Raw genomic sequence first — 21,552 nt, forward strand, 5'->3', positions numbered from 1 at the left:
GTCGCTCTCCCTCCTGATCAGTTCCCCTCTCCCATCGGCTGCCAGCTGCAGGTCTTCTGGGTTCTGCTGAAGCTGCCCAACGGCTGCACTGCAGCAGCATTAACACTGAGTGCAACATCCAGGCTCCCAACCTCCTGGTGCCACAGGACTGAATGCAGGCAGGTTGGCACACTCTGTACCCAACAATGCAGTCTCTGCTCCGCAGAGCCTGGAAACAGTTCCGCGTTACCTAACCCGAACTTGGAAAGGGACCACCATAAGAGAGCTGGCACAACGGGTAGCATCATACACTTCTTAAACAGTCAAGAAAGCTAAGAACTGCTCTCTGCCCTGGAAGGAGGGAGCACAGCCCCCACAGGCCATGAGCCTGCTGCTGCATGTGGGGCTGCTCTCCTGCAGCCCCAGTAGGACGGCCTCCTGCCTCCCCTTGGGCCTCCACCGCTTTCCTTCTCCACTTTGAAGTTGGCTGCATGCACTTGTAAGCCTGAAAAAAAAAGAGATGCAACTGCCTGCATTTGTGTGTGCACAGCAGAGCGCGGGTGCTGTGTGTGGCTGCGCTATCTGCCGGAAGCAGAGGGCAGGCGGAGCGGTAATTGGTGTCCCTACCGTGGGTAAACACACTGGCACTTGCCATTATGAACACTATATTTAAAACTGAATTGCTATTATATGAAAATAAAACCTTGCTTTCGTGATTCAGGAGCAGACAGAGGCAGTGTACAGCAGGACCCAGTGCACGGCTCTGCAGCACCTGCACTGCGAGCAGCACTGCTGGGCTGTAGCTGCAAAGCACTGCGCTTCCCTCTGCATGGGAGCATCCGAAAGCAGCCCCATATACTCACTGCCCAACCAAATCATCCTTTGCAAATATATAAAGTACTTTCACAGCACTTCATTAACTACACTATCGACCAAGAGCCCTCTTCAAGCACTGAACCTCATCCCAGCACGCCGTGCTGCACCACCTGCAGCTCCACACCCTCCAGACAGTGCCCACAGCCACCTGAGGGCAATCCTTCAGGTAACAGCATGCAACTGCCCATATTCTCATTTCCCAGCACCGCAAGATGCTGAGGCCACTGCCTGCTGCAGCACAGCTCTGCCACAGGTCAGGTTGGGTCGCCCTGCTGAAGTTCCTATGGACGTCCCCTCCCAGCCCCACGCTGCCCCAGCCCTCCAAGCAGTACCCAGCTTTGCTGCTCTCTGCAGCGGGGGAAAAACAGCGGTTAGAAGTCATGCTGCTAAGTGCAAAGAGCACTCAAGGAGTTAAACATGTAAAAGCATTTTTAACATGCAGAAATAATGCAGGAAACTGAGCAGAAGCCATTGAATTCTCAGCAATAAAACAGTACCTGGAGCTACCACACGTTATACCTCGCCATGACTGCCAAAATGCGTGCTCATTTCTCAAGGCACAGAACTGCAGTGCACTGTAGAGCAAAGGGACTAATTCAAAACCCAAAGATAGGTGCAGCATGCCGTACGTTTGGGATGCAGAACATGAGCAGAGCTGCTTACAGTGAGGCCACCGAGATGCTGTAAAGCACCAGCAGGGGCCATGCCACTGCCTGGGATGTGGGGCAAAGCAGTGCCCAGGCACGTTGGAAGGGCCCAGGGCTGCTGGCTGGGGTGTCGGGTAGGGGCAGCTCCCGCAGCATCCCAATACAAACAAGCAGGAGCGCAGCTCTGCTGGCAAAGCCATGATCTGGACAGCAGGCACAGAGGAGTGCTTTGCTTTATGGTCATCTTCATCACCACAGTAACTATGGAACTTAACTGGGAATGTGTTCTTTACCCTATAATTTGTTATCTTACAGAATTTAGCAGGCAAAAATTGAAACTGCAATTAATACTTTTTACAGTACTACAGTGCAGTCAAAAGGAAAAAAAAAAAAGAGCAGGAGCTCCTGCCCATGCCCAGCCAGGCCTGCCCGCTGCAGATCACCAGATCTTGCAATTGTCTGTGAGCAATTGCTTTACATTCCATGTTATTCTCGACCAGCTGGGCTCTACTGCTATCTACCAGATTTATGATTCTTAACTTCTAGAAAAAGGTTCTGTAAAGGAAAGCCAAGCTGTACCCTTGCCCGCAGAGCACACCCTTCCAAGTGCCCTGCAGCCACAGCCCTGCAGCACCCGCTCCAGCATCCTGCTGCCGTACGGAGCAGCGCTGGAGGCTCTTGAGCTATGCGCTTCCCATGCTGTAATGGCATTTTGCAGAAGCTTCAGAAGCGAGGGGAAAGTTGAAACGAGGATCAGATTGCCCCAGTAATGATATTCTGCAGTGACAGCACTGCTACCACAATGCAGCACTCACCAGTGAAGGGACAGCAGCATCAGATGTTGGTAAAGGGACAATGCCAGAAAAACAGTTCAGTATTTGACTGCATAGCCTGCAGGGGCACGCACGCACAGCAGGAAGGAAGGGCAAGTTTAAATAATAATAGATTGAGAGGGAAAGCAACCACAGCAAGCCAACATGAAGACAAGATAGGTTAATCGTTTCTTATGGCATAGGCAAACAAGGGAAGAAAAGGACATAATGACCAAATGGTCATACAGTGGGAAGTGAAAGGACTTAACCGTTTCATAATTTAAAACCTACTGCAGCGAACATCTCTGTGTAGTTTGGATTTCGGGGGCAAGCAGAGAACCAGTAACCTTGGTACATTCGATAACACGAGCAAAAGGGGAGTCAGAAGTCTTTATGAAAAGAAAGAGTTTAAGCAAACGAGAAGGGAGGTGGAGAATGAAGGCAGACATAGCAGGGCTACTTGGAGCAGCAGGGGAGCGCTATGGCACAGTACAACTTTCCGAGCACAGAAACAGCCCTGCGATCCAGAGGCAGTGCCCACAGGGAGCTGCTGCGTGTGCAGATGGGCCCGGCCCCGAGCACCTGGTGCAGCCTGCAAACACTGAGTGCTGCCCGAGCCCACAGCAGGGAACATGTGCACCAAGAGCTCAAAAACGCTTGGGAAATGCATGCACAGGACGGAGACACAAACAGCAGAAAGCGTTGCTCAGCAGCTGGAAGGGGCTTTGATGGAGTAAGGATGCAAGCATGGAGCTGTCCTTGCTGTTCCGCTCGAGCTGCTGAATGGAGGTCACTGGGTACGAATCAGTGGCAAACACAGCCGGCAGGATTTATTTTTCTAAAGTCAAATTGTCCCAAGATCTGCCAGAACAGCACTCTGCAGCCAGAACTCCCTCCGACTGTTTACTTTGACACCGGCACTGGCAGGCAGAGCAGGGCCTTCCCGGGAGGCACTGGGGCGGCACCAAACCTGGAACGATGGGCAAGGGCTGGCGGAGGGCACAGGGTTCCTATGGAATGCCAGCAGCTCCCAGGGCTCCCTCTGAGCAATGGCTGCAGGGTGACGGGGTGCTGCAAGCACCACTGCACGTACCACGCTTTGCCAACTACTGCTGGGCACCAGGAGCAGCACCATTGGCACAGCCTGAGCTCATAACTGGGGCATTTCAACAGCCCCCTTACCTCCCTTGTACATCGAGAAAGAGCATACAGCCTTTCAGTGATGCTTCCTGCAGAGAAAGAACCATGCCTGTATCTGAAACCCGGAGCTGCCCTCACTTGAAGCGTGAGCCACAGAGCTGGTGGGACATTAACACATCCTGTGCAGGAGCCAGCCAAGCTAATGGAACACAAAGCAGCGTGCAGGAGGAAGCACAGCATATCAGCTCACTTCAGCAGCAGGTGTGTCCCAGGATCAGCATGAGTAGGCACTGCTGAGGCCACAGAGGTGAATGCACAGCTGCGTGGTCAAGCTGAGCAGGTCCTCAGGCATTTGCTCTTTGACAGCCCGAACTCACCTTTGAAGTATTTCACAGAGGTCAATAAGAGAGGAAACAACTCAGCTTCCCCATTCCCAGTGCCTCCTTCACCCAGGCAAATGCTGAGTCCCGCAGGAGGAATTACGGGCACTTTCCTCCACGCCGGCTCTCAGAACTCGCAGCAGCACCATCCCCTCCCCACACACCTGGAGGCACAGCCAGACCCACACCTGCCACCAGCCACACTGCCTCCAGCCAGGCTCTGACAGCCAGCGCCCTGCCTCTGCCATTCGCACCCACCAGCCCCTGAAGCACGCGCTGCTGCTCTGCACCTCTGCCGCTCACCATGCCCAGCCATTCCCCCAGTGCCCTGCAGGCACGTGGCAGCACCAGGCTCCTCCCGGCCCTCAGGGCCCCACTCCATCCCAGGTGTGCGGAATGCAGCGCTGCGGTGCAGCTGGAGCTGCTCAGCTTGCAGGCTGGGCACGGGGTGAAACGGGCTGACGGGCACAGCCAACACGCCGGCTGAGGAGACAGCATCTGCATGAAGGTGCCAGCACCTCAATGTCAGCATTCTCCCACCTTTTAATTAAAAAAAAATCCAAACAAAAACTCCTTATGGAGCTCCTTGCAAAAATGTATAAAGCAAACAAAAATAGACCTAAGAAAGTTAGCTGAATTTCTAATATACTGAAAAAAGAACGAAGAAAAAAAGCTACTCATTTCAAGAATTACATTAAAAAGGAAGGACGCAGCTTATTTAAATTTAAATCACACAGCTTATTTATACAACTGGCCTTACTTCCAATTTACATGACAACACTTGTTCTTCTGTCATTCGATTTACTTAGCAAACTATTGATTTAAAGAAAAAAGTTTTAAAAAAAGTATATCCTTTCTCACAAGCCCAGTAAGCCTCTGTGCAAATGCACATCCCCTCGGCACGAGCGCTGCTGCACACCGTGTGCGCTTCCATGGGGGAGGGCAAAACCCATCCGAGCGCTCACTGCTCTGCCGGCACAGGAGCACAGCCAGCCCCAGGGGTGCTCTGAACACAAACTGCACCTCGCAAACACCCTCCTGCGGAGAAGAGAATGTTTAAATGCCTGCTCACACTTTTTCTGGCTATATTTTAAGCCATTGCTCAAGCCTGCACTGATATTACTCTAATAATGCCAGCAGGAAGGGGCAGACACATTTGCCTTCAATGCAGAGAAGAGCTAAGCTCACTCCAGAGCCTGGAGGCCCCGGGCTGCGCCCGTAACCACTTCAGAACACCTGAGCACTCACCCAGGTGCACCTGTTCTGCAAAGCCGCTTTTCCCTTCCCATCCAGCACCGTCACAAGGAAGGCTCAGGCGCTCGGTTCTGCCCCGCGCGGCCCTGCCCAACACGAGCTGGATTTCCAGGAACTGCGCAGGATGCTGCTTCCCGGCGGCACGCAGCTGGGATCACAGCACCATGCAGTCCTGGCAAATACACTGCAACGGCTCCAAAGTCAGAAACCAGATGTGATCCTTCGGTCCTGGATGCAATTCATTTGTTGCTTCCAGCAAACATAGGAGTGAGCCCTGACAACAGGGCTTCTGTATTCGAGAGAACCGAGAAACTCTGACTTGGGGACAGCCTCAAAGGACAGAGGCCTGGCAGGCTGCTGCTGATCACAGGATGGCTTAGGCTGGAGGGGACCTCAAAGGTCATCTAGTTCCAAGCCCTGCCATGGGCAGGCTGCCAACCACTAGATCAGCACCCAAGGCCCCATCCAACCTGGCCCTCAATGCCTCCAGGGATGGGGCACCCACAGCTCTCTGGGCAGCTGTGCCAGCGCCTCACCGCCCTCCGAGTAAAACATTTCTTCCTAACATCTAACCTAGCCTCCCCTCCTGTAGTGTAAAGCCATTCCCCGTGTCCTGTCACTATCAGACCATGTAAAAAGCCAGGCCCCTCCTGCTTGCCAGCTGCCTTCGAGTACTGGAAGGCAGCGATGAGGTCTCCCTGCAGCCTTCTCCTCCCCACGCTGAACAAGCCCAGCTCCCTCAGCTTTTCTGATGGCTCATTTGCAGGCTCGGGACAAACAACAGAGTTCCTTTCACATGAGGTGCTCTGATTTTAGGCCTCCTTAGGTTTTTCCTGCAAACTGCTTCAGAAATTTCCTCCTTATTCTGGCCACGCATAGCAGAGCTCCTCACCATACGTGACAGAAGCCCGCTCAGCCACGCCACGTGCAGCCAGCACCCGAGTGGCAGTGCCGGTGCCACGCAGCCTGCCACCTCCCTTTGCCCCCTGCACTGGAGCTGTCCCGCTGACAGGCATGCACACACTGAAGAAGAGACAAATCCATCCAGCTACAGCCGGGACAGCAAAGCAGAGCTGACTGAGGAATCTGAACACGGTTCATACGTTCAGACTTTTTTCCAAGGTTACGCTGTGAGTTCTGTGCCCCCAAACCTGGGCACACTGCCGGACGCTGTCTGTGCCGTACCCGCAGGGCGCAGCACTGCAGACACACGAGCACTGAGGCCCCTGCTGCCATGCTCTCCAACCAGGCGTCTGCATCTTTTTCCTGCCTTAATGAAAGGCAAAATAGAGTCAAGGATCCGCCATTCTCACATCACTGGTGAAATACATTTACCGTGATTTTCTTTTCTTTCTACATAAATAAGGAGGGTCCTCACGCTGCACACTTCTGCACTCTAATACGAGAGGCAAAGAAAAGTCAAGAACGTACTCTTGTTTTTGAAGCAGTGCCAAAGGAGAGAGGTGTAAACAATCACTAACAACATCCCTGAGGTGGCAGCAATAAGGCGGTCACCGTGTCACCTGTAATAACAATCTTGTTAGGTACCTCTAGCGCCTCTCTACAAGAAGTGAAATGTCACTGCTACAGAGTTCAGGAGTTTTGCTTCTGAGATGTGAGCCGTCCCCCAACCAAACACTAACAGCCGCTGCAGTAACATGCCAGACACAAATGGGAGCTGCATGCTGCCATGACAGGACATCTTGGAACTGCTCTTACAATTTCAAAAGAGCAGAGGAATGCGAATGTTTGAGACTCGTCCTCTGCTGCAGGAAGAGCAGGACCAAGCTTTCACGTTTCACTGGGACATCCAACGAATGTGAAGCAGCAGCCCTAGAAGCAGAAGGCTTAGGAGAACAGAACCATATCTGAAAGCAGCCGTGCCCACAGCGCGCACCAGCTCTGAAATGATGAATGATTTACACCGAGTCCAGCAGTGTTTTCCAAGTCCTTACACCAATGGGGCTCAGATGAGTGAGAACCAAGTGCTTTGGATGGCGGCAGCTCGCACCCCACAGAACGGCCACCAGGAGCGGAGAAGCGCCTGCTGACAGCAGTGCTGAACACAGCAGCCACAGCAAACACGCTCTGAATCCAGGTCACCCTTTTTCCCACTGCCTTCCTCTGTGATTTTACAATTTCAGAACCGCATGGCTAGGACAGGCAGCGCAGCAGCACGGGAGGTGGCACACGGCCGCGGGCAGGCCCTGCGGCACACAGCCATCCCTCTGCACGGCATCCTCAGCACAGCTCTCGGGGCATCTGGGGAAGTGACCAGAACTTCAGGAATGAATCCTACTTGGGCAGATATTTCCAGGAAAAATATGAAGAAAAATGTTGTAATACGATGCTTAAAATCGGATCTCCGTTGCAAACCAGTTTCCTGACTCTGGACCTCAAGAGCGTATTTTTGTTGTGGATAGTTCAACAGGCTTGGAGGCATCCAAATTTAGGAAGAAAATCCAATGGAATCTGAACAATGCAGAGCCAGAGCTGGAGCTGAGTCAGCCACTCCAGCGCCCAACCGGAACGCTCAGCCTCAACCTTTTTGTCTTAAAGTGACCCCAAAGCTGCCCCAAGGGCTGGCAGCCCCCACACACGCCCCTCGCCTGGGCTGCCACCTCATGTGCAAGTTTTATGTTTTTGTTGCCCTCTTTTTTTTGTTTTATTAAAAAACATAAATAAATACAAGAAGCTTTGTTACTCACATCCAGAAACTATACATTTTATATGTGGCCCGAGACAACTCCGCTTCCCCGGTGCAGCCCAGAGCAAGCCGAAAGGTTGGACGCCTACGATGCACACTGAATGACTGAGGCAGTAAAAGTTACAATGTCCCAAACGAAAAACCTCTTTTCTGTAATCTACTCACTGAGCTTAGAGAGCCAGACAAACTTGGCAAAACACTCTCCTGAGTTGTTTTTGCAAAACATCTAATGTTTGTGATACTGCAGAACACATAACACAGTGAGTAGTGCTTGTTTAGCTTAGCACACACAGAAATCTGCAAAAATCTGGAACACAAACACAAGGAGTAACTGCTGGGACTGGACAGGGAGTTCAGTGCTGAGATATATTCTGTTTTCTCTTTGATAAAGACACTCTCCCACATTAGACAAGCTACTTAACTAAATAAAAAGAATGAAACAATACAGAGCTATTACTGCGGCCCAGCCCCAAGCCAGCAGCACGCCTTTACCATGAGCACGAGTAAGCCTGCCTGCAAAGCAGTGTATTTTTTACATATCTGGCTGGGAACCCTTCCTGGCTTACAACTCAATTAACCACATCGACTTCACGTGGGCAACAGAGCAGCCTTGCTAGGCAGAACACCCTGAAGCAACACAACACCGTAACATCACCTACAGCCATTATCCGGGGCTCGCAGCTCCTGACAGAGATGATAATTATCTCCCTCATTAAGGCACAGACACAGAGGAACTTTGCCGAGGGGCAGAGCACCCAGCTGGGCGCATGGGCCGCACCAAGCACAACAGCACCCGGCACGGGATTCTGGCGTCTGTGACAATGTGAGGACACTGTGTGCTACAATTACTGTTGTTCTACAGGTAAAGAAACAACATGAACACATTTCAGTTCCCATACACAGAGCAGGCTGGCACGGTGAGGCTGGGCATTTCGGACCTGGGGACATTCTGAAGGTTCACCTTGTCTCCCCACCTGAGCCAGTGCAGGTTTTAAGCTCAGATCCACTGCTTTGTACAAGCCCACCACAGGCCCTGCAGCTGCAGCTGCCCACAGCTCCTGGGGCTTGCGCTGAAGGGGAGAAAATTATACTGCAGGAAGACACTGACATTTCTGCTTCCCAACATTTGATTTTTATGTTTATGCTGAATTAAAATACCCATCCTGCAAATGGCACTTTAAGTGCTAAGATTATTAAAGTTATGAGAAAGTAAGGGAAGGAGCTGCAAATCCACACGCTCAGCACCTACTGCCGAAGCCACAGCTGCAGCCCAATGGAGCCCCAGATGCATGGAGCCCAGTTCAAGCCCAGCCCCAGCACTGCACTGTCAACTCCCCGCACCCAGAGGCACCGTGCACCGCTGGGCATCAGCCCTCCCCACACCCGGGCCTTAGTGGGAAACAGAGGCTAACTGTGTGTCCTGAGCACCAGCGTATGCACAGCATTCAGGGCATCCAAGGAAAGTGCAGGGAAAGCGCTGCTCCAAGATGCGCAGCCCGCTGTCGAGGACAGCACCAGCCCGTCTGCAGCCATGGTGGGAACCAATCACCATATTGCTTACGTATCTGTGCTATTAAGAACAGCGAGTCCCTGCAGTGACTTAGCTGTTTCTGTACGAAATGCCCTCTACTCCATCTACACACAGAGCAATCTGGGGCCAGAGGACTCCTGGCTGCAGCCATGCCAGCTGACCCCAGCCCTGTGTTCCGCGCTGGTCCGTCCTTCCCCCGGCCCAGAGAACGACAGCAGCCCTCAATGCCAACAGCAGCAGCAGATCCCTGCGTGCTGGAGGGTGGCAGCGCTCCCTCGAGACCCTAGGGTCTCTTCCGCCATGACCGCTTCTCCTTAACCACACATCCTTGGAAACAATGTAATGGTTACTCACTTTCAATGAATCGAAGCAGGCGATGACACGTCCGTTTTCCACCTGGCAGCTTTTCGACGGGTGTGCAAATTTACATTCCGTGTCTGGCCGCGAGCACGTCCCTCTCTGGAACTCCCGGCACACCTCCAGCGTGAGCCACTTGGTGTCGCGGATGGGCGTGACGCTGACGGCCATCGTTAGGTCCTACGGGGTCAACGTCCAACACAGCAGCGGGGCCGGGCGGAGCGGCTCCAAGCGGTTCCCGCGCCGTTAGGGGCACATGGGGCCGGGGGCGCAGAGCGGTCACCGCACGGGGGTGGGGGGGCTGGGTGGGCTCAGCACCCCATGGCGGGGCCGGGGCCGTGCGGAGCGGCCGCTGGGGGGCACGGGCGGCTCGGAGCGAGCGGGGGCGGCTGGCCGCGCTCTGCCGGAGGGCTGCGGCTTTCCCGGCAAACTTTTACTGGGACCCGGAGGCGGCCCGGGCAGCGTCTCTCGGCTACAGGTGGCGGCGAATCCGGGTGCCGGCGCGGGCGGCACGAGCGGGGCGAAGCGGCGCGGCGTCGGGCGGGCCCTCAGGGCCGACCTGCGGAAAGAGAGGACAGCGGTGAGTGTGCCCGCCGGACCACGTGACCCGCCGCGCGACGGAGACGCGGCCAATCGCGCGCGGCGTTGCAGCGGCGCTCCGGGCGGCGAGCCAATGGCGTGGGCCGTCTTATGAAAGGTCGCGCCTGTCAGACGCTCGCCGGCGCCGCACCGGGCACAGCAACGCGGGACGCGCCGGGCGCCCCCGCCTTAGGCGCCCCCGTCTTCGCCCCCTCCCGCCGGGGCCTCAGGCCGGGCCACCCCCCGTCCATACCGCCGGGCCCACGCCAGCGCCGCGGTGCAGCGCCCTCCGCATGGTGCGCTCCTACGGGAGAGGGAGTCCGCGAGGAGCCCGGGGCACGGCGACCCGCGCAGCGCGAGGACCCGCAGCCGCCCCGCACAGCGGCTCCGACCGGAAGCTCCGCGGGACGCTCTGCTGCGCGATCCACGCCGAGCACTGATTTGTCCCAACACCCCGAGCCGGGGGAGAAGCGCTGCGTGTCGCGTCCTCTATGCGCCAAAGGGAGTTCAAAGCCTCGCTTTCCAAACGCGGTGTTTCATTTCACCCTGACAGCGAGAGCAGTCACCCCGACGAGGAAAGAAAGATACGCGTGAAGACAAGGCAACAGATCACGAAGCGAAAACAGATGAAAGCGCTGTTCTGCGACAGGAGTGAATCTCCCGGTGACGCTCAGGAAGCAGCACGCTTCGTCCCCAGATCTGCGGCACGCGTTCTCTTTGGAGCTGGAGCAGCCGCTGCCTGCAGGGAATCCCGCTGGGCTGGGACACACCTGGAGCCGCACAGGCAGCGCTGAGCTTCACCCTTTGCTCTCCTGGCTGCCAGCAAACACCGCGCCGGGCCAGAGGCATGTGCTCAGTACTCCACTAAACAACCTGCAGGAAACCCTCAGCGCAGAATTACAACTTTTGATTTGCATAAACTATTCTCCTATCACTCTGAAATTCTCCTGTGATATTCCAAGCCAACAAAGGAGTCAACTGGTGAGCCTCAAATACTACAGGATACCATCATCTCTGAGAAACCAGCACACGCACAAGATGTCACTTTGGAGATGTCTGCACTCGGCTGGGAAACACTGCAACAAATCCCGAGGGCACACCTGCCTGTGAGCGCAGCACAGGGCAGAACGGACCCACACCTTTGCAGTTACCTAGAGGCCATCCTTCCTGCGGGTGTACTTCACCCACACCTGCCACATGAAGCTGCCTTTTTTTTTTTTTCCCCAGATGTTTTGCTATTTGTCCTGGGACTGCTGCAACATTGGTTTGGCCAAAGCATAACTTTGTATTCACTGACTGTTGAGAATGCAAAGGAAACAGAAATAAATACAAGCGGTGAAAACAAAGTTTAAACATTGAAAGCAAATAAAAAGGCGATTCTCAGAAAAGGCAAAAGCAGGAGGAGATTAAGTAATACTGAGCAGTCATTCCTTGAGAGGGTAATGGAGATGATCCAGTTGTCTGCTGAGCTGGGTCGATGAACATTATTAAGAAACAGCTTCAAAAAAAATCAATGAAATTGTAACCTGAAAATGCCCAAGAAAGTGCAACTAACACAAAAAGGACCACATGGTTATGGTGTCTAAGTTCTGCCTAAAGGTGCCCAATTTTTATTACTTCCCGTTACTCCTATATGGACATGCTGTGCAGCTAGGTTAATGATACGCTCTTCCTCCTCGTTACAGTCCTTGACACAGAAGCAAGGCTCTGGAAGTGGCTCCTCAGGAGCCATTGTTTTTACTCTTCCTGTAAGGGGTTTGCTGGACGTTCCTGTCTTTTCTATCTCAATTCACACATGTCTCTTATAGAAAGATGTAGAAAGCCGGATGATCAAAAAGAGCAACGATAACACCACGGCAGTGAAGCGTGCTATTTTTATGCTCGCAGAAAGTGGAAGCTGCAAAAGGAGTCTCAATGACATGGGAACTGTCAGCGAGAGCGGATAATTACACAACACAAATCCATCCTCATGACAATGACTCTAATGAGATAGGAAATGGAATAAAATCAATAACCTATTTACACTGTCAGTACAATCCCAAAGCTTGAAATTGCCAAATAGCTGTCTTTTAAATAAAGAAATATAAAAATTACGGACCGCCTTAGAGTATTTTCAAAACACCTCTGCCAAATGCAAAGTTTACCGCTAACATATCTCAGCATAAAATTTGGAAAAGATGCAGCAATTACTTCACGGCACAACTGAGGGATATAATTATAGCACCATCATCAAATTAAGCCGAAACAATGAACTAATTAACAACTTGGCCACCTAACAGCGAAGGACTGGTCAAAGAGAAATACTCTCTAGACGACTCTGCTGCTGAACAGGCGACATGTGTCTCGCACTCCAGATTCACAGAACTGCTCTCCGTACGGGCAGGGCAGCATGCACAGCCAAAGGATTGCTCCCTGGAGCTTCCATGTGCACCCGTTACTGCTGCAGCGTGAGGGGACCTGCCAGCCCCCAGCCACTACTTCAGATGCATCTTGGAGTCCCTCACCCGGCAGCACCTTACAGCCTGGCCAACTGCAGACACACCAGCACTAAACTGCACAGCAAGCCCCGCACCAGGATGGTGACATACCTGCCAACATTACTTCAATGACCCAGATGTTTCGCATAAGATGCATATTTTACTGGTTGTAGTGTTGGGAGCAGTGTTTTAAAGGCTTTCTGGGAGGTTTAGCTCTGGCAGTAGCTTGGGAAGGCAGCACGACCCCAGAGCCCAAGGGGCTTCCAGGCAGCCTCTCCTCTGACACCTTTGTCCCAAGTACAGTTTTAGCACAACCACCTAAAAGTGGCGTTACACCTGAACTTAATGCATCCAGCTTCGTTTCAGGAAGCCTGGATAAATAATGAAGAGGCAACATCATGAAGTAAGTGCCCCCAAGTGTGCATCCATTACTGCCTCGTGCAGAAATAAGGTATTTTTCTCAAGTCAGTTCTCCAAGATGCATGTCCCACATCAAACTGCGACCTGAATCCTACCAGCAGTCTGGGCCATTCCTGGACCAGTGTACAAATCCCATAACCCAATCCTGTCTTACTTCAGAATAATGCCATTTTCCAGTCAGAGAGTTGTACTGCGAAGTCCATAACCTCCCTTTCCCTCAAGGAGCAACTCTAAATAAAATATATCAAAATAAACAAATACTCTGTTGAAAATGTTCTTCTTTTTTGGTATCCTGTTGTTATGTATCAATCTCCTCTACAAAACTGGTAATAATTCACATTATCTAAAAGCATTGGATGGATGCGTACTCAAATGAAAATAGGAAAAGGTCAGGCTCCGCCTCTAGCCCAGCAGGAAGGACTGCCGCGCGTTCAATCCATTACTATTGATTTATGTATTACAAAGCACTCACATGTCCAACATTAAAATTGCAAGTATCATTCCTGGTGGTAAAACCTTAACCACATGATTATTCCTTCACCATAGCGTTCACATAGTGTATGTTACAAATAGGAAGTTCTGCATTTTCCTGGGATTTATGGGGGAATTTAAACCATGCAGTAAGCGTGATATTTCCTAAGCAGGTCTAAAAACAAGCTTTACATTAAGAAAAATAACAATAACCTAGTGATCTACCTTAAAATGCTAAAAACTATTTCTAATTGAAATACCGAAAAGCTTTTAATAACAGAAATTCAAATAACCAGAAACCGTAATAACCAAAAGCTCTATTGCAAAAACAAAAATGATCAACAATCCTATGCACTTCCAGAAGGCAAAATGTTCCTTAAAACCAGGCTCTTACACATTATGACACGCCATCTGACCAACTGCAGCCGTGCACAGGCTGAGTGCATTCAGGGAGCAGGGATGGGCACGCGAGCCCCACACCGACCTCCGCCAACAGACAGGGACACAGGAGTGCCTCTCTCCCCTCCACCTTACACCTGCTCGCCCCCAGAACACTCGTTACCCTCCTGCTCGTTGCAGTGGGACAGGTTGGAGGCGGCTGCCGGTTGCGCACGCAGCTGTCGGTGAGGATGCCCGGTGTGCCGCAGTTTGGGTGTTCTCAAGAACACGACCACGTGACAAACACTGAGACTCAGAATAGAAAGGTACTCTGAACTGTGACGAAAAGCATAATTACACATTACCAAAAAACACTTCCCCATCGCCAGGTGACTGCTAACGCGTGTGCAAAGATAAAACACTCACACGAGGCACACATATGCATAGAACATGATTGGCAGCACCATGTAGGATGATGCTACAGCAACCAGCAGTGCCCCTGACACAGCACTGCTGCCTCCAGGGCTGGATGCAGCCAATGCCCAGTGTGTCACATCCCAGCACTGGATGGGATGGCTTCTGAAGCACATCCAGAGAAGGCTAATGCTACTGTGAAGAGTCTGGAGCACAAATCTTATGGGGAGCGGCTGAGGGAACGGCGATAGTTCCATCTGGAGAACAGGAGGCGTGCAGCCCTGCTGCCCCCGTGTCCACAGCTGCGGGATGCGCCCCAATGGGCGGGCAGGGGCTGTGGGTGAAGGTGGTGAGGAACGTGTTGTGGGTACTTCTGCTTTCAGCAGTGACTCCCACTCAGACTTCAACAGCCTGGCGACTTACGCTGAGCTGCGGGGAGCAGCGGTGACACTGCGGCCATCGCATGCCTCTGCCAAAGCACGAGAAAGCACTAAGAGCTGCTCCCATGTCTGCTGCCAGGCCCAGAAAGCCAACCAGCTCTCTTTCCCAAGGGATCTCACGTCCAAAATAGAGTAGTTTCTATTTTTTAACACATTGCGACCTTACATTTGATTTATGTCAGGCATATCCTTCTGGTGTAGTAAAAACTTGTGCAATCCATCAGAAAATGCACTGAATCTAAAATGACATATTTGCATTGCATACATAAAGGTCCCTTCCAACTCAATTCCATGACAAAGATCCAACTCCTACGGCTTGCCCCCACCTGAGGTGCCCGTGCAGCTCTCATGTTGTAATGATTGGAAAGACCAACATGATGGAAAATGCTTTACAAAAGAGGTGGAAGGACTAGCACGATAGCAAGGTGCTACAAGGGGAGGGAAGCAGATTACTCACCCGTATCAGAAGATTCTGGGTTCACAGGGAAAAGCTTCCACCAAGGAGGGATCTCCAGGAAGAGATCCTTCCTCAGGGCCAGTCAGCCCTTAAATGAGGCCTAAGAGGGGTGGAGCCAGGCTTCTGGTCGCACGAGTGAATTGCCTTCACCTGTGCTCCCAGGGCTGACTGAGTCTTTCCTCCAGGTGCTCCATCAGTGGTTCAGGCCATGACTCAGCAGTTCCCATACACATGTGCAACACGAGAGCAGAGCAGTGTGGGTACACAGCAGAGCCAGGTGTGGAGAAGCTCTCCTTGACCTCACAGAGATGCCTACAGACAGAGCTCGAGGCACACACCCTGACGTGGTTCCCTCTGAACAGCCAACAGCCTCACATCAGCTAATAACCATGCCTTTGGATAGCAGGCAGAAGCTCCCATTAGTCAACAGCATTAAGAAGAAACAATGAGAACCGCATGGCTATGCTTTATTCTGGGAAAGAAGTGAAACATCTTTAAGACCTTTTTAAAATCAATTTGCTATAATTACCATTATGTTTGCACACCCTGAAGGATGACATTCCTGCACTGGCACCACCGACACCAGCAGCTCACTAACACTGTGGCTCTGCACAGCGTGCTGCAGCTGCAGCCTTACACCAACACAGGGTACCTGAAAACGGCTTCTGCACAGCTTGAAGGAAAACAAAATAGTTTTGACACTTATCATGACAAAAGACAACGCTTAACAAGTCATAGAAAACAAGAACACAAAAAAACCACAGCAATAATGCTGTCACTCATGCAAAAAAAGAGTGAAAAAAGTTCAAGTCACCGTAGGTGAGCTGCCACCATTGGCTGTATTTAATAGGAGGAAGGAACGGAGCTGAGTGCACTTTCACAAAAAGCAGACTTGCAAAGCGTAATTTAAGGAACACATTTGCAGATAACTGCCGGGCTCCACGAAGCACTGGTGGGCAGACAGAGATTTCCCAGGGACCTCCTCCGCACAGGCCCAGGCAGCAGAGCCCCTGCAGAACGCTGCACACAAAGAAGCACACGGCTGCGGCCCCGCTTTGGCTGCACCCGCGGCCTTCTGCTGTCACTGCTTGGGAAAGGAATCCCAAAGTCAGCTTAGGTTCTGCCTACGTATTGGGCACTGAAGAGCTCCCATACAAAACCTCACAGACAGGATTTCGCTTCAAACCAAAGGAAATTACCACAGTCAGGAACACTGTCTAGGCACTAATAAAGCTTCCAAACATGGGAAGAAGCTTTTTTTTTTCTTCTTCTTTTCCTAGCTTCTGCGAGTCACAGAAAAAATACTATGGTTTATTTGTGTGAAGGAAGCTGCGCTGTGTTTATCAGCCTGCGTGGCTGGCAGGAGCTCTGCCATGGAAACCAGCTGGCACGCTGCGCTGCAGCCGCAGGGCCGGGGCTGCCGGGCTCAGAGGGCGTGAGCTGGGCACCAGCCCTCAGCAGTGCGTGGAGATAAGGGTCTGTCTGGGGGTGGGGGTTTGTTCTTTCTTTTTCTGCGGTGAATCCCGGCCTAATACTTCAGCCTGGCAAGCTGCTTGAAAAACCTGACAGATCTGCCTGGGCCATCGAGCTCCCAAAGCCTGAAACCTCCACGGGGCTTGTGGCCTGGGGTACACCCAGACCCATGAACACAGCGAGCTCGCTTCCCTTGCAGCAGCCAGGTGCTGAGAGAGGAGTGCTCCTCCGCAGCGAGGCCGGGCGGCAGCAGTGACACCGTGCCACCGGGCACAAGCAGCCCACGCAGCCCCAGGACGCGAGCACAGGACCCCGTGGCCGTGCACGCGCTGTGGCCGTGCTGGCGCGCTGTGCCTGCGCTGCCTTTTTTAGCAGGGTGAATTCCCGCTAACTTCTCTGGAAGCAGGCTGGGCCTGGAGCCCAGACACGGCCTGGCTTCCTGAGCCCTTACTCACCCGGCCCAGCCCCGGCACGGCCCCGCACCCTCCCCCGGTGCAGCACGTGGGCAGCAGTGCCGTGCCTTGCGCCCAGCCGCGGGCATGCTGCTTAGAGGCTGCCTGCCCTGTGGGCAGCACTGGGCTCCTCGGGCAAACGTGAACTCTCAAGAGGCCACCCAAGCCAGGGACTGCTAGTTATGTTTCCAACATCTCACTTTTCCTTCCAAAAAATACCTCCTCTAAGTTCAGCCCCAGGCGTGTTGAGCTTTGCCTGATGCTCCATGACTGTCTCATGACTTATGACAGTGTTATCATCACTGAGCTTAACAAACAGGGTGGCTAAGTCTATTAATCTTCTGAAACACAACCAGTCCACAACCGTAGAAACAAAACATCTTACTACAAGATACACAAAATGTGGCATAGTGAGATAAGGGAAATGCAGTGTGTGCTCCTCCATTTTTTCCGTGCAACTGCAAGCAAGCCTTTCTGTACAAACCAACTCTAAATGTAACACTGATGACAAGTATGTAAGTGAAAAAAGTTTGTTTTATAACAAGTACATAAGTGAGAAATTCCCCCTTCCAACAGAAGCCCCCAGCCAGGCAGGCAGTGAGGTGTACCTCCAGCAGAAATGCCCTGCGCACACTGAGATACCACCTGTAAGCTCAGACAGAACCTGACAGGCGAGGCACATACAGCTGGGCTGACAACCCAGTGCTATGTGAAACCTCACTTTTTCAAATGTCAAATGACATAAAATTCTGATTTTAGACTGTCTGTGGCTGCGGAAAGTACACACAGCTCAGGGTTACCCCATCCCAGCTTCCCGTTTTCTGTGCAATCTGCAGATTCCAATGCAAATTCGCTCTGAGTGCACTCAGAATCCCAGTGCCATCAGTATGGTTTTATCTTATAAGCTGCTCCTGCTTCTAATTGGTACCAAAGAGCAATTCAAGCTGCATTAGTGGATGCTTAGACCCTAGTGAGAAGAAACAGATGAGATCCACAGCAGACGCTTTGCCTTTATGGTACATTAAAAAGAGTTTTCTGTGCTACATAACTAAGGATATTTTGGATGAAGATACTCTTTTGTAACAATGCAACATGCACACATAACTCAAACCATGGACAATTTCAGCACACAGCAGCTGACAGCACGCAGACATGCAAGAACCAATGGTACCTGAAGGGATGGCAGCTCTGCCCTGGGGCTGGGCTCACCCGGAGCCGGCCCATGCCGAACCGCATGGAGCGCAGCAGGAGCTGCTGGGAGCCCAACCGAGCCCTGCTGCGATGCTCCCAGCTTCACATCACAAGCACACTGCGCTACCTCAGGAGCTGCTCAGGTCTCACGGCTGTGGTGTGGTTCTAAGTGCCCTTCTCCTGCCCTGCTAAGTGCTTCAGGCTCTTGCTGACATCGATGGGAATTACAGCGGCGCACACTCACTGCAGAGCAGGTAGCAATAAAAGAGCACTCAGATGTTTTTCTTTTGGTAAATAATTACGGGCCAGTGGGAAGGAAATCTTGTTTACTTTGCTGCATTAGTTGGGAAACTAAGTTTACAATAGATAATTATTAATAAAAATCTGAGGACGCTGCTCCCCAAGGGGCAGTGGGGACCACCACCTGCAGCACAGAGCACTTCCTGCCCCGGCCCTGCTGTGCATGCAGCACTGCACCAGGAGGTGCCAGGGCTTGTCCTCCTCCTCACAGGCATCCCTGCATGGCTGCTACCTCTGCATTAAACCTGAGCAAGCAGAATAAAGAGAGTCCTTGAGGGAAACAAAAATAGAGAGGATGCTGTGATGCAAAGCAGCACAGCTTGGACACTGTACAGAGGGCACAGAACAAGACGTTTATCAGCCCTCTACAAATCCCTTGCAAGATGGGCTGCAGTGCGTTGCATTGCATTACTGACCTCAGTATCATCTTCCCTGTTTCAGAAGCGCAGGGCAGCACATCTGCAGTGCTCCCGGGGCAGCACACCAGGCAAGCAGCACAGCCCTCCAGATCGGGCAGGGTTTAAAGGAAAACAACAAAACCACTCGCTGCCCTCAAACGCTTGCCAGCGTGTGATATTTGTCACCAGGGTGTCAGCTAATTCAACCCTTGGCCACTCCATAGGAAGCAGAATGAAGATAAACTCCTTAATTGTTGCTGAGGATTACCAGCAAATGATGAACAGTATCCTAGACTTAATGAGGTGTCAGAGTGCCAGAATTTGAGAGGTGGAACAACGCAAAACAAAGCTAACCTTTTCCCAAAACTGAAAATGAAACTCTGAACTTAGGCTGGAGCAGCTCAGTTTGCAGACACTTATTTTCACCTATCTTGTTTGGTCTTCCCACAGTACAGCGAACCAACAGCATTCCCGGGCTGACAAACATCAGCAGCAAACCCCAAGCCTTTCCCATGCAATCCCAGGGCCAGAGGAGGAGGCTGGCTGCCCTGCATCCCGTTGCACGCCCGCTCACACCTTCTGCTCAGCACTGTATCTCCTTGGCCCGGCCAATACGCGCTCACAGCACCGCACGCCGACTGCCGCCACACGGGAAGGAAACATCCTCTGGCCACATTTACCCGCAGTCTTTGCACGCAGCCTGTTCTGAGTAACTGTTATGACTCCTTCAGCAGTTAGATAATTGTATACCAGAGAAATTTAACATTAGAATCCTCTGCTTCCACTAACTAAAGTGATCTGTTAGCGCTCCCTAAGAGAGATCCTATCTGTGGCACTGTTGGCTCACAGGACCCAAAGCCATGCCCTTTGCTGCTGCGAGGGCGGGGAGCGCGGCCGCCTGCCAGGAGGTGTGTGCGCAGGGCAGCACACGGCTGGGCCCCGCTGTGCCTACAGGAGGCTTCCAGGGCACCATGCCGAGTGCATGGCCCTCCAGCACACGGCCCGGCTGCACCTCACAGCGCTACTCAGGGAGCAAACTCAAATGGGGATCTGCTGGGAAAACAAAGGAAATGACAGCACTGCTGCACAGCAGGGAAATGCCAGCGCTATGGGGTGGCATATGGACACGACTCTGCCCATGGCAGCTCTTACAGGACAACTTCCACGCTGCTCCGTGGCTCAGGTGAGCTACAAATCGCTCACACACCAGACAGCTTTGTCCATCAATCCCACTGCCTCACTCCAAACCAGCACCCTTGGGCTCAGACCCTACCCTGCCCCTCAAAACACACTTAATCCAACGATGGCTTCAAGCAAATAATGCAATAAATAAGCCCTGTGACTTTCTCTCTGATACATCAGATCAAAAAACATGTTGCCTGTGCATCCTCCCTCAACAAGGATACAATGGATGCGCTGCCCTGTATTTTTAGTTGGCATGTAAACCAGGTAGATGTCACAATTACCATAAATCTATACATACAAAACACAAGGTAGTATGTTTTCAAAATGTTCTCAAGTCTAGAGAAGATTTGGTTATAATGCTATGAATTGCCACCACTTTTTGCCCAAGTTAAGCCTAGCAAAGCAGCCCTCTGGCCCACCAGCCCGGCCCTGGCACGCAGGGAGCCCAGCATCATCTCGCAGCACATGGCCTTGCACCCCACGCAGGGACACGGGGCACCCAGTGCCGCCGCTCTGTCAGGCTGGGTTCCCCCTGACCCCACAGCACTGGGGGTAACAGCCTGACACCGCCATTAGTGCAGTGTTATGCAAAGCACTTCCTCCTTGGCCTCCTGGGATGCAGTGTGATGGCAGAGACCCTTTTTTTCTGTTGTACCCAATATGTAGTCCAGCTTCTTAATGCATTATTAATTTTTACATCACTCTCTCCCATCACAGTTCCTTGTTAAAGCTGCTCTCACAGTTCAATTTGCTCTATTTCTCTATTTGCCACCTGTGCCCAACTGCTGCCATGCATTTCGCCAAACGCTCACTCGAAGCAGCAGCCCCACGTTTCCCTGGGCTCCCTCACGCAGACCCATCCCCGTGATTTCCTCTCCCGTCACACCGACCCTTCAGCACCTGGCACTGCTCGCTGGCCAGCGGGCAGTGCCAGGTGCAAAGCGGAGCTCCGAATTCACCCCCCCCCAAAAGACTAAAGAAAAATAAGTAACAAAGGCTTTTGAAAAGGAGTGAATGATGCTTTGGATCCCCCCCCCCCCCCCCAAAGACACACACAGAAGAAAAAAAAGAAAAAAAGAACAGCCAAAAGGCTCCGTCTGCCCCAGCGGACACAGAACGCCCCGAAGCGCGGAGCAGCGCGGCGAGCACGCCACGTGCCCGGTGCCGACAGCCGCGCACCCACCCGAGGCCGCTCGGAGCTCCGCAGCGCCCGCACCGCCCCCGCGGCTCCGTG

At 52.4% G+C, this 21,552-nt stretch overlaps 1 protein-coding gene across 13 annotated transcripts in view; it reads right to left on the reverse strand.

Moving 5' to 3' along the window:
- Nucleotides 1–21,552, reverse strand: part of MBNL1 (muscleblind like splicing regulator 1) — a 51,346-nt gene that overhangs the window by 22,370 nt on the left and 7,424 nt on the right. For 12 of the 13 annotated variants that reach the window (XM_021393634.1, XM_021393636.1, XM_021393637.1 and 9 more), the window contains exon 2: nt 9,681–10,242. In XM_021393634.1, the coding sequence (XP_021249309.1) occupies nt 9,681–9,854 (174 nt within the window). In that variant the 5' untranslated portion in view covers nt 9,855–10,242. Of the gene's footprint in view, nt 1–2,317; nt 2,391–9,680; nt 10,243–21,552 lie in introns of those variants that run through there. The other variant, XM_021393638.1, reaches the window with a different exon arrangement.

Source organism: Numida meleagris, chromosome 4 (assembly GCF_002078875.1).
Source record: "Numida meleagris isolate 19003 breed g44 Domestic line chromosome 4, NumMel1.0, whole genome shotgun sequence".
In the NCBI taxonomy this organism is placed as follows: domain Eukaryota; kingdom Metazoa; phylum Chordata; class Aves; order Galliformes; family Numididae; genus Numida; species Numida meleagris.